This window comes from Zeus faber, assembly GCF_960531495.2.
Source record: "Zeus faber genome assembly, chromosome: 14".
Lineage (NCBI taxonomy): Eukaryota > Metazoa > Chordata > Actinopteri > Zeiformes > Zeidae > Zeus > Zeus faber.
The window spans coordinates 24,308,143-24,322,369 of NC_137200.1; the positions used below are offsets into that span (position 1 = coordinate 24,308,143).

The window sequence follows — 14,227 nt, forward strand, 5'->3', positions numbered from 1 at the left end:
TGCAGGAAGAGAAACAAACCTGATCTAACACAGTTCCCCCCCCCCCCATGTTTAATAGTAGTGGTCCTCAAAAGAGAGCGTGCCGTGACGGTGAACACATGGCTTATATATATATATATATATATATATATATATATATATATATATATATATATATATATATATATATATATATATATATATATATATATATATATATATATATATATATATATATACACCCCCCCCAGCGTGAAACACAACAGAAGACAGAGCCTCAACACTTTCAGCCGTCCCCCCCATGGAACCATACCTGACGAGCCGGCGGCGGTGTGTGTGTGTGTGTGTGTGGCGTGTTCAGCGACGGCCCTTTCTAAGCATTTCAAGTAAAAGCTCCGTTTGTTTTCCAGATGTTTGATCCTTTTTCTTTTTGTTCCCATCCCCCACCCGTGGGGCGGGCGGGGCCGTGCTGCATCCTCGACATCGCGGCCGCGCAGCGCGGCTTTCTCCGGCCGTCGATGGCTCTTCGCCGAACGTGGGAATCAGCCCGAAGCGAGTAGAATGATTGAGGGGGAAAAAATAAAAATAAATCGAACAAAAAAACCCCAAAATAAAACAACGATAGATCCTTCCATGTTTTGCGATCAACGACGACGGGTCGGAGCCCAAACGGATTCAAACGTTCATTTTCTTCTCGTTTAGCTTGTTATGAACACAGCAGAATGAACATCGTTGTGGAAGCATGGTCTCCTGGCGGCAAGTCAAATGTTCAGAGGTCACATGACTTTTTTTTTTTTTTTTTTTCTTTAATTCGTTTCTGAAACTGTTTGTAAGGTTTTTTATCATTTTTATTTTCTTCTTTTTTTTTTTTTTTTAATAGTTAAGTTTGTTTCGCCGTCCCGACGACTTAGTCCTGCTTGGCTTGGAGCTCCTGCTTCCAGGCCTCGTTCAAGTAAACGAGTCGCTTGTAGTTGAGGATAAAGAGAATGAAGTTCAGCGCGTACGTGGTGACGCAGATGACGCAGAAGTCCTTGAGGACGAAGTAGAGAATGTAGCCCAGGTAGAGAGAACCCATCACCGACAAGATGGATGTGGTCATGAGGATCAGGGCGGCCATTGCACTGACTGTCATCCCTGCATCGAGAGAGAAACAGAGGCTCAAAAAAAGGTGACACACACACACACACACACACACACACACACACACACACACACACACACACACACACACACACACACACACACACACACACACACACACACACACACACACACACACACACACACACACACACAACTTTATATCGCAGGGCGTCCGGGCATCGATGGTACAACCGGTTGTTCTCTCGACTGGCGAGCGCCAAATCAAAACTGGGCCACGGGTCCATCCCTAGGGGACGGCGAGCGTGGACAGCCACTTCTTCAAAAACATAGAAAAATATACATCTTTTAAGTGTGCCAAATTTGCGATGCCGTGCTTTTTACCTAGCAGGAGGAGCCTGGGATCCAACCAGCAACCTTTTTTTAGATTACTAGACGACCAGCTCTACCTCCTGGTGTCATGTGGGAACGGGAGCCGGTGTCCATATTCCATAAAAGTCGTTCCCTAAATGTCCCCACCCTTGACATAGTATAATTTACGGGAAAGTGCCGGAACGGCTGTGAACGGAAGCACGTGGGAATGGAATCATCAGAATTCCGTAAAGTAAGGGTGGAGGCAAATCCAAATAAGGCACAAACAGGTTTTTTTTACGAATATTAATTTTGTAGAAATATTTCAAGAGTTAGTTTTCGGGAAGGAAAAAAACAAAAAACACTCGAAATATCGCGAACCGTGGCACTCGGCTGCGAGGACGAGAAACTGAAACACATCCGGTCTCTACGGAGACAGGTCTTTATATATTCTTAAATTGTATTCTTTTTATTTAATTTTTTTATTATCCACCCGTTCTCCACCCAGGAGAACGGGTGGAGAACGTTGCTCCTCCGGAGGCAGGAGGTTGGAGGACAGGTTGAAGATGATCACACTGATTCAATAAGGGGGGACCTGTTCACTCTCAGTCAGAGGAGGGAAGAGTCCGTGGGGCGGGGCGACGGGGAGCCAAGCGCTGGGGTAAAAAAAAAAACGATTCTGTTCGATCTTGCGTGATATTAGACACATCTCATATGGGAATGATCCGGATATGATAATGTATCCGGAGCAGTCATTGATGTGGGAACCGACGTTCAAAGGACGTGCCGTGTCAAATTTGATTTTAAACTTGACTTTACTTCTATTTTGAAGCTTTTCTTCTAACACTAATCGTCTGTAGACACGCACCAATAACCACCACGACTAAATTCCTAGCACACGTGGATGCACCTGGCGGAATAAACTCATTCTGATCATATAGTTGATAGAAAGTCAAATTGAATTTGATCAAATCCTCACTTGCTGCACTCAGGCTTTCTACTTAAAGAACGGAAAATTCGATTTTTTTTTTAAACAGTGACAAGACCTGATCAGCTTACTGCACTCTTAATTTTTTTTTTTAATAAATCTTGAATTATGTTGAGGTCCTGACTTCATGACAAAGGACAAGTGTGCATCCTGAGGATGGACCCGTTGAAAACCAGCTTTAAACAACACGGATTCAGAGAAAAGGGTTTGTCTGATTTTTGTTTGTTTCTTAGAAGGTCAACCCTTTTAATCAACCAGTGAACAATTGTTGTTTCTTTTATTAAAAATAAGTCGCACGCGAAGCTTTTTATAAATAAATGTAGTAAAGTAAAGAGAGAAATCTTTGCTTTGGAATATGGTGAAAGCATCAAGTTCCCCCAAAATGGAATTACTCAGGAAATGTGGAAATCCAGTGCAGTGGGGCTAAAAGACAAAGAGACGATGGAAAAGAACACATCGGCGCGCTAATAAAGCTAATACTAATACTAATACTAATAATACTAAACTAATAAAGCTACTGACGAGGGTCAGGAAGCGTTGCGTATCGCCTCCCCATCTCACACTGAAAACTACTGTAACATAAGAGATGGTTCCATATTTGAACTTGATACCTACAGAACGTTTCTGCTTTCTATGGAATACCAACATCAGATTTTCAACAGGTGTGCGTGGTTTAAATCCCACCAGCGGCCGTACTCCTGCTCGCGATGAGCGGCGGGACCGCGGTACATCCGGGGCCGAGTGGGAGAAACGGGAGTTCTCAAATTGAGCGGCTTTTGTGGCTCGCCTCCTTTTAATATGGAAATCCCAACCGCTGCCCCGGCAGTTTGACTTAACTGGGCGGCTATTGTGCGAGTCAAATGAGAGCGAGTGGCGAAGTGCTGCGGCTGAAAAGAGCCTCTTGTTCGGAGCTCGGGGCCAGGTGGCTGTGCCGGCCACAGGCCAGTCGGCAGGCGATCATATCAAACCAGCACCACCGACTCAGCAAAACTGTCTCAAGGTAATCAGGGAGAGAGAGTTTTGAGTAAACATTACAAAATGAGATGTAGGGGGGGGGGGGGGGGGAGAAAAGCCTTTCAAGACACATCGTCCATAAGGAACATTACTCAACTCAAAGTAAGGATGGGGGGGGGGGGGGGGTTTCCCCCTACTCACTCACTCACACACTCACACACACAGAGACCCATCCTTTGAATGGATTAAAGGAGGTATGACTCGTGCTGTTTGCTTTGAAAGGTGAGGTTTCATAATCTTGTTTTGCAAGTTGTTAAATACGATATAACTAACCGCTTTTTCCAAAACAGAAAAACAAAACAAAACAACGACAGCTCCATCAGACCCAGCGGGCCGTGTGATGCTGATTGGAGGGCCGCGACAGGCCCCCAGGCCAGAGGTTCCCCTCCCCTGTCATAGAGACGGGGGCAAATCAATATTTAACTTAATTAAAAATCAACAGAGAAACAATTTCTCCTATTACTGTCTATGAATCCAATATGGAATTCTTGATAAAATGACATCTATTTATCATGCTATTAGCTATGCAATGTAATGTTATTAAAGCCAATAACATAATAACTGTGCAATGTAATAACATTTACAAATACATAATGCAATGACATTTTTCCCATAACGTGGACAAAATATGCACCATGCACAGTATTCGAGGATAATTTGTTTCTGTCAGTACCAAGTCAAACTGTTTTTCTCCAGGAAACTCTTCTGTCAACGTAAATTTTTTTATATATATATATATATATATATATATAAATCCCTTCAATAAAACGAGACGAGGGCTTGACCAGCGAAAAAATATGATTCTTAAACCCCCAGTATGATTCAGCACGCCGTCTAATCACGTGTTTTGGGGGAAGGAAGTGAGAGCGGAGGTCAGCGACGGACGTCGTGGCCGGGCCGGCGCGTGGCCTGGATCCTCAGCGAGACGCGGCCCGGCGGGGGAGGTCTTACCTAGTAAGAGCTGAAAGGCGTAAAAGCAAATCCCGTAGACACTGTTGGGCTGGTTCAGCACGCTGTCGCTTCCAAATATTGACCCCAAGAGTCCAAATCCTCGACCCCATCTACACGGCGAACAGAAAAACAAAGCAACAGAACCAACATCAGCGGAGCTTGAACCGTTTGCTCGAGTCAGGGAGGGAAGATTTCCCCTCCATGAACTTTGCAGCTACAATACATCGTGTTAGTCAGACTGAGAAAAAGCAAAATGGAGGAAAAACACTTTGTTCAATGGGTGGGGATGAATTTAGATTTTCCCCACGCTGAACAGGGAAAAAGTCATACAGTCAAACAGGTGGATTGGGCCTGTGTGTGTTTTTTTGTTTGTTTGTTTTTTTAAACAATCAACTGCCAATTAAAGAAAATGTAGTTGTTCCAAAACAGCGGTTTGCTCTGTTGTTATGGAAAGTTTTACTTTTTAAGATTATTAATGGATTATGAACAGCGTGCGGAGCCCAATAGGAGTCAAAACTTGCAAATTGATTTCTGTCGATTTCAGTTATATGACTTTGACTCTAAAACGGTAACCCAGTGTTTCCGAACCATTTTTTCAACTCAAACTGAAGATAATTAAATAGATAAAAACCAAGGCAAATAAAAGGTTCGGGCGTTTGCAACAATTCATATTGAAATGTGATTGATTTCCTCTTTGCATTCCAGCAAAATAAATAGTTTTGACAGAATTAAACGATTCTTGTGAGAATTCCATTCACGACCATTCTCACCTCGCTTGCTCATCGTGCCACACATCGACTGAACCAAACAAACCCAGAGTCGGACAAACCCAATGACTCTTTTTACCGAGTGAACCGCCAAGAACCCAATTCCAAATAAATAAATAAATAAAATAAATATAAAAAGAGTCTGACCTTTCATTACGACCAATAGTCGTAACTTTCCGTGCTAAATGTGAGCTTGTTCTGATTAACACAGAGCTGTTATTCTGCTGGAACTGATAGATTCTGTGTACTGCCTTGCAATTTTGATCTTGCAACACAACTAGTTCCCATTATTTTAAGTGTGGAATGGCGAGCTCACACCACACTAGTGTGCGGCAGGCACAGTGGTTGGAAAAACACAGCCCTCAAAGAAAAGAAAAAAACATTAAAAAATAAATACCAATCATTAGCAGTTAGCAGTAAGGCAGGAAACCTGGCGGCAAAAGACCTAATTTGTGAAATTGATTGGGTTGTTTGTTTTTGCCACAAATTCTAAATACACTTCACTTCCATGTTAAAACTTGACCAAACCGAAGGGATAAAGGCAAAACGATACCCGTCAGGTGAATTTAAATAAGGGCTGTACAATTATATTTGTTACGTTTGTGTTGTATGTTTAATCCTGTGTTCTTATTGTCCTACTGCTTTAAAATCAACCAGAAATGAAGTTAAACTTGAACTACACACTCACTGAACACATTATGAGGAACACCTGTACACCTACTTATTCATTGCAGTTATCCAATCAGCAAATCATGTGGCAGCAGTGCAATGCATCACATCCTGCAGATCGGGGTCAGCAGCTTCAGGTAATGTTCACGTCAACCATCAGAACAGGAAACAATGTGACGTCAGTGTTTTCCACCGTGGTGTGATTGTTGGTGCCAGGCGGGCTGGTTTGAGTGGTTCTTTAACTGCTGATCTCCCGGGATTTTCACACACACAACAGTCTGTAGAGTTTACTCAGAATGGTGAGAAAAACAAAAAACATCCAGTGAGCGGCAGTTCTGCACAGTGTTGCCAACTTCGCGACTTTCTCGCTAGATTTAGCGACTATATTTCTAAAAAGCGACTCGGGACAAATTCCGCGACGTCTGCAGGGCTTCAGGGAAAAGGTGAGAAATATATTCAAATATTATATTGAATTCATTCCCATGCATGCTGCTCAGAGTAATCCCAGTCCACGGCTCTCCGCCAACAGCGCCGTGGTCTCTCCCCCGCTCCTCCGTCATCAATATGCAAATGAGCAAATGATGTCATCTGGTGACTTTTAGTGACCTTTGGAGCTAGTGCTAACTACTTTCATTGGAAATGAGTTGGCAACACTGGTTCTGTGGACAGAAACGCTGAGAGAGGTCAACAGTGAACGGTCAGACCGGTAGGAGCCGACAGAAAGGCTACGGTCACTCAGATGACCGCTCTGGACAATGTGGTGAACACAACAACATGTCAACACAACAGAAAGCTGAGGCTGCAGTGGGCACAGGCTCCCAAAACTGGACGGTTGAAGACTGGACAAACGTAGCCTGGTCTGATCAATCTCCATCCCTGCTGAGGCACACAGACGTAGGGTCACAAATGAGGTGACAACAGCATGAAGCCATGGACCCAACCTGCCTTGTGTCAACAGTCCAGGCTGGTGGCGGTGGTGTCATGGTGTGCGGATGTTTTTCTTGGCACATTTTGGGTTAAAACCAATCAATCGAGGCTTGAATGCCACAGCCGGAGTGCTGTTGCTGACCATCTTCCAGTGGCTACTTCCAGCAGGATAATGCACCGTGTCACATAGAACATGACAATGAGTTGGGTGTTGTTCAGTTTCCTTCCCGGTCACCGGATCAGAACCCAACGGAACACCTTTGGGATGTGATAGAACGGGAGATTGGCAGCATCAATGTGCAGCTGGCAAATCTGCAGGAACTGTGTGATGCAATCGTGTCAACATGGAGCACTATGCCAAAGGAATGTTTCCAACATCTTTTGGAATCCATGACAAGAAATGAAGCTGTTTGAGAGCAAAGGGAGGCCCCGCCCAGCACTACTATAGTGTTCCTAATAAAGTGCCCATGCATATTGACGATGCCGATAAAGCAGTTTTTTGGAGGGAATTTCAAGAGGTGAAAAGTATAATATATGTGGTAGGGCATGATCGATATTAACTAAATCAAATGTCACAATATATTTTGACAAATACCTTGATACTGATTTTTGGGATGATACCTGGTGCTTTCACAAGATATTCTGACACAAGAATTGAATTTAGAAATAATTATTACTAACATGGATATTATAACCGGGAAGGTGGAGGCGTTGATTATAACATCTAGAACCGTCCAAGTTTAGAAAACAGCATTACTTCACTCTAATGTTCCTTAGACAGACATTTAACTATATAACTATATAACTATATGTGGGGATGGTAGCTCAGGAGGTAGAGCTGGTCGTCTAGTAATCTAAAGGTTGCTGGTTCGATCCCAGGCTCCTCCTGCTAGCATGCTGTAGTGTCCTTGAGCAAGACACTTAACCCCTAATTGCTCCTGATGGCTGCGTCCGTCGGTGTTTGAATAATTGTAAGTCGCTTTGGATAAAAGCGTCTGCTAAATGACAAAATGTAAATGTAATAACGATACAATGATAACCAAATCCCAGACGATATCTAGTCTCATATCACAATATTGATATTTTACCAATATATCGCCCAACACCAATATGCTTGGCGTGGATGTGAAACGTGCGTTTGATACCACATTTTTTTTCCCCCCAAAGGGAAAATACAGCTTTTTACGCGGCAAAAACACATGAGCACAAAGTTTTTTGTTTACAGCTGATACTGAACCTGACCTGCTGTGATCCAAAAACATCCTAAATAAGAACTAGTCCAAAATGTATTGATACGTTCAAGAACACATTGTCGATAGGAGGAGTACACGCAGTCCTCTATGTACAATATTTTGGGGTAAGTTAAAAGAAGACGGAGCAACTATTTTCATTTTCACAATCCAAACATGATCCTGAAATATAGAAATCCTTCTGCCAAATTGTGATGTACGGCAATGGAGACATTTCAATGGACAAAAGCTAAAGAAAAGGCTTACAAAAAACTTCCTGTTCCCTGTCATAGTTCTGACACTTTACCATAGTGGCTGAGCAGGGTTAGTAGTTGGGCAGAAACCATTTATCTTTAGAAAACCAGCTTTGATTTCTTGTTAATGGGGCTAAAAAAGCAACAGAACCTTTTGCACCCTGGAATGCAGACTGATTAATGCACTTTGAGCCTTTCATGACATGATACAATCCCCAAGAACTATGCAACCAGAACACATTGTGCTGGGAAAAAAAAGGCGGAAAAACATACTTCATTGACTATTTGGGGAAGGAATTGAAATTTTTGTAATGGAAGTAGGACTGGATATTGTTTAAAAAGAAAACGACAATACCAGTCCCAGTACCCCTAAAGTGATACCGGTACCAATAGAGTACTTCATTCCATACCTTTCTTTTCTACTATACCCATCATGTGAATGGAAGCATTCAGTTGTGTAAAATGCCACCGCCCCCCCCCCCCCCCCCACCCAAATTATTTTTACACTCATACATTTTGAAAGTGTTCAAGTGAAATATTTATTCAATAACTGTAAAAGGAAGCATTTGGGCGGTGTCATTTTAAACAACCAGCCAGTACAGGAGGAATAATGAGAGCGGGGAAAACCTCTTCCCCTGTTCATATGGACACCTGACTGTTGCTTGAAGATGAACCCAGCCTTTAACTGACTGCTGCTGCTGCGGTCGTGAGCCAATCGCACGTCACATTGAATACAAGAACGCTGGCGCTGATTGGCTGCGAGTAAAACCGTAGAAAAAGTTGTTTCTTTCTAGATCTGGGTACAAAAAGGATTTGAATGCAGGTGTCGTTTGACTGGAGAGCTTTCCACGCGACTTGGTATTGGTATACGATACCCAGCCCTCGTCAAAAGGCAGATGTAGCCTGGGTTGACAGAGCTACAGCAAGTATTACCCGTTGTTCAAGTTCAAGAGATTATTTGCCACATACATATTCATACGGTTATACATATATGCAGTGCTGTGCAATCCAACATCACTCCCGTGGAAAGTGATGACAGATCGCTCCAGGGTTAGAGGTGCCATTCCACTAAATCAACAACAATACGGTGTTTTGTGTGTGGATTTAAACACATGATATGCCACGGCAGTGCGGTGGTTAGCAGTGTCGCCTGCCGATGCCCGTGAGCAAGGCATCAAGTCAAGCGCTGGGGTGGGTCCCCGCAGTGCCGGGTGCCAGGCGACGGCTGCCCCCTGCTCCTGGAAAGCTCTACCCCCCCCCCCCCCCCAATCAATGGAGCGACTCTTCTTATTCCCGATAATGGCATGGTAGAGCTGCAACTAACGACCGTTCTCACTATCGATTAATCGGTCGATTATTTTCTCGATTAGTTGTTTTGTCCATAAAAATGTCAGAAAATGCTGCAAAGCGTTGATCAGCATTTCCCAACGCCACATCCTCAAATGTCTTGTTTTTTCCACAACCCAAAATATTCAGCTGACTGTCATAAAAGACTGAAGAAACCAGAAAAAATTGACAATCAACAAGTTGGAGTCAGAGAATTTGAAAAAATTTTCCCTAAAAAAAAAAAATAATAATAATTGACTCAAACCGATTAATTGCTCATCACAGGAGTTGGCGATTGATTTAGTGGTTGGCAACTAATCGAGTAATCGGCTAATAGTTGCAGCTCTACTGCATGGATATTTGATATGAATGAACATTTAACTCTAGATAGGGCGACATGCCCCCAAAAAAACATGTCAGTGGGCCAACAAATAACCGAACCCCAAATCTGGGTGATTTGGGGGCATTGAATGAATGACTGACTGTGGCCCCAAACAATAACAAGAATAAAGACTCTGGCGCCGCAGCGGGTCTGTTTCCGAGCACGGGAGGCCTGGCGGGTGGCTTCAAGTTTGGGGGCGAGTCCTGCAGTAGTTCTGGTCAACCTGGTGCCGGTGAACCATCCCAGGACAAGCCGTCCTCGCACCGCCGGCTAGCGGCTAGCCTGCCGGGCTAGCCGCTAGCACCCTACTGTCCACAATACCCCCGCATATTAGCCGCGGTTTCCACACAGAACCCGGATGTGTTTGACAGACCGAGGCGCGCGGCGGAGCCCTTCCCCCAGAAACGGCCACCGGCCGGCGGCGTCCCGCTGGGCGGCACCGCGGCGGGCGGACCCCGACTCACCTGGAGCTGAACACTTTGGAGCAGCTGACGGAGCCGCTGAGGTCGCACATCGCCCGGTAGCCCGCGTCCCGGGCCTTCTCCCGCTCCACGTGGAAGGCGTAGAGGGACAGCACGACGCCCAGCAGGCAGACGAGCAGCCGGGCCGTTCGCTCCCACCGCGGGGTGGACACTCTCAGGACGGGCGCCGCCATCGCTCTCCACAGCGCTGTCTGGGGCCGAGAGCTGTGACGTGTAGCGGCGTCACGGCGTGACAACGTGCCACAGCGTCAGGGGCGTGGCACCCTCTTACCACGCCCCCTTCTGGGCTTTAGACACCATAATAATAGGCCGAATCCTTTCTGGATATAATATACTAAATACAGTACAATCATACTGTTTGATGAATGTCATATAAATATGTAATACATGAAAACAGAAACCACTTGAAAGACATGATTTGGGTCGGGTTAAGAGCAGAACTTAATTAAAGGGCTCCTATTATGTTCCTGTTTAACAAGTTAATATAGGTCTCCGAGGTCCCCAAAACATGTGTTTGAAGTTGAATATAATAAAAAATATATATCACTCAAACCATCCTGTTCCAGCACGCTCTGCTTCAGTGGGAGGGGCCTCCCCCCTGAGGCCCCTAGTTCTGTGAGCCGATTGGGTTTGAGCACAAGTTCCGGGTTCTGTGACCCAATGGGGTTTAAGCACAAGTTTCGGGTTCTGTGAGCCAATGGCGTTTGAGTCTGGTTTTTCGGGTGTTGTTGTATTTACTCTGTAACTTTCACTGATTTAAACCTATCAGTCCACCAAAGTAAGTTTCTGAACTAATTTGAGGTGAGAAATAATCATATTAGATCTACAGCCTAATTTAAAAGTTTCTTCCCACTTTCGGACTTAGGGAGTCCCTGTTCAGGTGCCAGTGTGGCAGTTTTGCCCACCGCGCTCCACCCAAGTAATTAGACCAGGAGCAGATAGATATGTGTCATGACACGGGCACCAATCCTGACTGTGTGGATGGGGTTTTTACCTGGTGCTTGTTTGACCAACCAGACGAGCAACAGGTATGCAGCCACAGGACAGGTGTGGCTGCTCAAACCACATCATCCCCACATCACACTATCCATCTATTTATCTATCCATTAATCCACCCATCACCTTTCTATCTATCTATTTATCCATCCGTATATCTATATATCATCCATCTATCTATCCATCTATCTATCTATCTATCTATCTATCTATCTATCTATCTATCTGTCTGTCTGTCTGTCTGTCTGTCTGTCTACCTATCCATCCGTCCATCCATCCATCTATCTTCATTAGTCCTTTTGTGCCAGGCAATTTTTACAGGTGGACTCTTATCAAGTTGTAGACCCATCCCAAGGAGATGACCACATCCCAAGGATAACTAAAGCAAACAGGGTGTGGCACCTGACCACAGCGCCACAGCAAAGCGTCTGAATACCGGGTCTGGTTTTGATTTTGGATACGTTTGCAAAAAAATGCAAATGTATTTCCAAAAATATGTTTTCACTTGGCCATTATGGGTTGCTGGGTGTAGATCGATGGGCAAAAATGACAATTTTATTGTTTTAACTTTTTTTTACACAATAAAGTGTGCAAAATGTGAAGGGGTCTGAATACCTTCTGAAGCTACTAAGTGTGTGGCGACCCCTAACGGGAGCAGCCGAGGGAAAGAGAAGATTCTGTTCGGTTTAGAACATTGTGTGCATAATCTCTGGGTGCGTTGAAGAGACATTTCACTGCATGTATGTATGATCGCATGTATATGTGTGTGTGACAAATAAACCCCTTGAACCTTGAATCACTTACTTTCCATTTATTTATTTAAAAACCTAAACGAACGTGCAACCTGCGTGCTTTGTGTGCAACGCATTAATCCTTCCACCCCACCGTAAATCCCCAAAGTCCTCCTTGGGTGCAACAACCGCTGCGATAAGCTTTGCATCTGATTATACATTTTAAACTCGTACAACCTCGATAAACTTCCACCGCTGCGCGGTATCAAGCGCTGTCGCTCCAAAACACTTCCACTCAGCGGAAACAGCGCGCTTTTGCTTTGAAAGGCCCAGTCGTCGCGGCGGAAGTACCCACCCCTGCATCCTGTTTACTAACGTCGTGTGGTGGCCACAGCTCAGCTAACGAGCGAAGCGCCAACGCCGGTGCGGGCTGACCGTCGCGCCGGTGTCTCCTCCAACATGCAGATCTGCAGCGTCTGCAGCGAACAGACCCCGAAATACCGATGCCCGGCCTGCAGGCTCAGATAGTGAGTACATCTCCATCTTGGCTTTCCGGCTAAAAACACAGCGGCCGACATGCGTCAACGGGCACTTCTTCGTCCGGCGTCAATGCTGTGTACCCGACGTTTCGTAATTAATTTAAAAAAATTAAAAAAAAAGTCACCGAAGTCTTCACGTCTAGAATTTTAAGGAGCCCCGAGAAGAAAGAAAATAGGAATTCAATACGTGTTTGAACTAGAGCGAGTGTCGACTATGGAGGAAAACGTGTTCAGTACGGAAGCCCCTGTGGCCCAAACTGAAGACAAGCAAAACACTTCCGGTGTTTTTTGTTGTTGTTGTTTATTTTTTATCAAGAACACTCAATAGACGTTCACGGGGCGCTCTCCATAACCTGAACGAATGCATTTTGAACCCGCGTGACTGTTTAGTTAATATGTTCAAAGCTGGGGCGGCATGGACGCGTGCACCAAATATGACGTCATGTGCTGAGTTCGTAAACAATCCCATAATAACCACACTTTCCTTTACCCCGACAGCTGTTCACTCGGCTGTTATAAGAAACATAAAGGTAAACCGGCTGGATGTACTTTGCATGTTTATTGAGTCGCACGTCGCCACAGCGCTGGGGGCTTTTAAAACATGAGACGCTTTTCCCTGTTTGCAGACTCTTGTTCACCTGCTGAGCAGCCGCCGCCGCCGCCGCCTGCTCCTCCAGAAGCACCATCCGCTGGTGAGTAGGGCCGACCACGCCCGGCTGCTGCCGGCCGCCCGAGGTCCATATAGGTCGTTCTAATTGTATTGAAATCAAATCAGTCTCCATGAGGTTAGAGGAGCCTCGCCCCTTCTTAAAATAACGACAATAACCGCGCAGAGGGAGACGTTCGCCGAATGGGTGTGCGCGGGGCAATTTCGGCACTCCATCCACCCGAGCGTCTCCGAACCTGTAATACTGTGTGTGCGTGTCCCTAGTCGTTGTTTCTATTTTCTTTTTGTGGGGTAACTCACATTTTAACGCACACCCTGATGGTGCTGTGGTTGAATCTCTGTGCAGAGCCGTGGAGCGTGGAGGACCTGTTGGGTGAGGATGACTACACAGACAAAGTGCCGCCAGAGAAGCTGAAACGATTGGGTAAGCTCCGGCGTGACTTGGAAGTTCAGTCTGCCTCTCACTCTGCAACCCCTGCGGCGGCGTGACGTTTGGTCCCTTCTCTCCAGGAGCGTCCAGGGAGCTGAGAGACCTGCTTAGTAACCCGCACCTCCGACAGCTGCTGCGTTCCCTGGACGGCGCCGGTGGCAAAGCCGACGCGATGAGGGCCGCCATGCAGGAGCCTCTGTTTGCCGAGTTTGCAGATCAGTGTTTACAGACGGTCGAAGGTGACGAGCGATGGGAATCTGAGTCGGGGAATTTGTAATGAACCCCCCCCCCTCTCTCAAATGAAAAGGGTTGTATATTTAGTTAGGTTGTATTCATTGGTTTATCAAATTTCCTGTCAGTCCCTTTTGTGTTTTGGTTTCAGTATTGAAATAAAAGCAACCACACTTTTTTCTAAGAGTGCAAAATTCATTCGGTGCTTATGCC

The 14,227-nt window shown here is 45.2% G+C and overlaps 2 protein-coding genes across 2 annotated transcripts; one reads left to right on the top strand and one right to left on the bottom strand.

Moving 5' to 3' along the window:
* Nucleotides 1-283: 283 nt before the first annotated feature.
* vkorc1l1 (vitamin K epoxide reductase complex, subunit 1-like 1) lies at nt 284-10,595 on the bottom strand. The gene is made up of 3 exons (XM_080013742.1): nt 10,403-10,595; nt 4,385-4,494; nt 284-1,113 (listed from the first exon to the last, which is right to left on the bottom strand). Exons 1-3 carry the CDS (start codon nt 10,591-10,593, stop codon nt 887-889), a joined length of 528 nt encoding a protein of 175 aa, XP_079869868.1. The 5' UTR covers nt 10,594-10,595; the 3' UTR covers nt 284-886.
* A 1,924-nt stretch (nt 10,596-12,519) lies between these two features.
* znhit3 (zinc finger, HIT-type containing 3) lies at nt 12,520-14,192 on the top strand. Its single transcript, XM_080013233.1, has 5 exons — nt 12,520-12,674; nt 13,185-13,216; nt 13,313-13,378; nt 13,700-13,777; nt 13,864-14,192. Exons 1-5 carry the CDS (start codon nt 12,607-12,609, stop codon nt 14,058-14,060), a joined length of 441 nt encoding a protein of 146 aa, XP_079869359.1. The 5' UTR covers nt 12,520-12,606; the 3' UTR covers nt 14,061-14,192.
* Nucleotides 14,193-14,227: the final 35 nt, after the last annotated feature.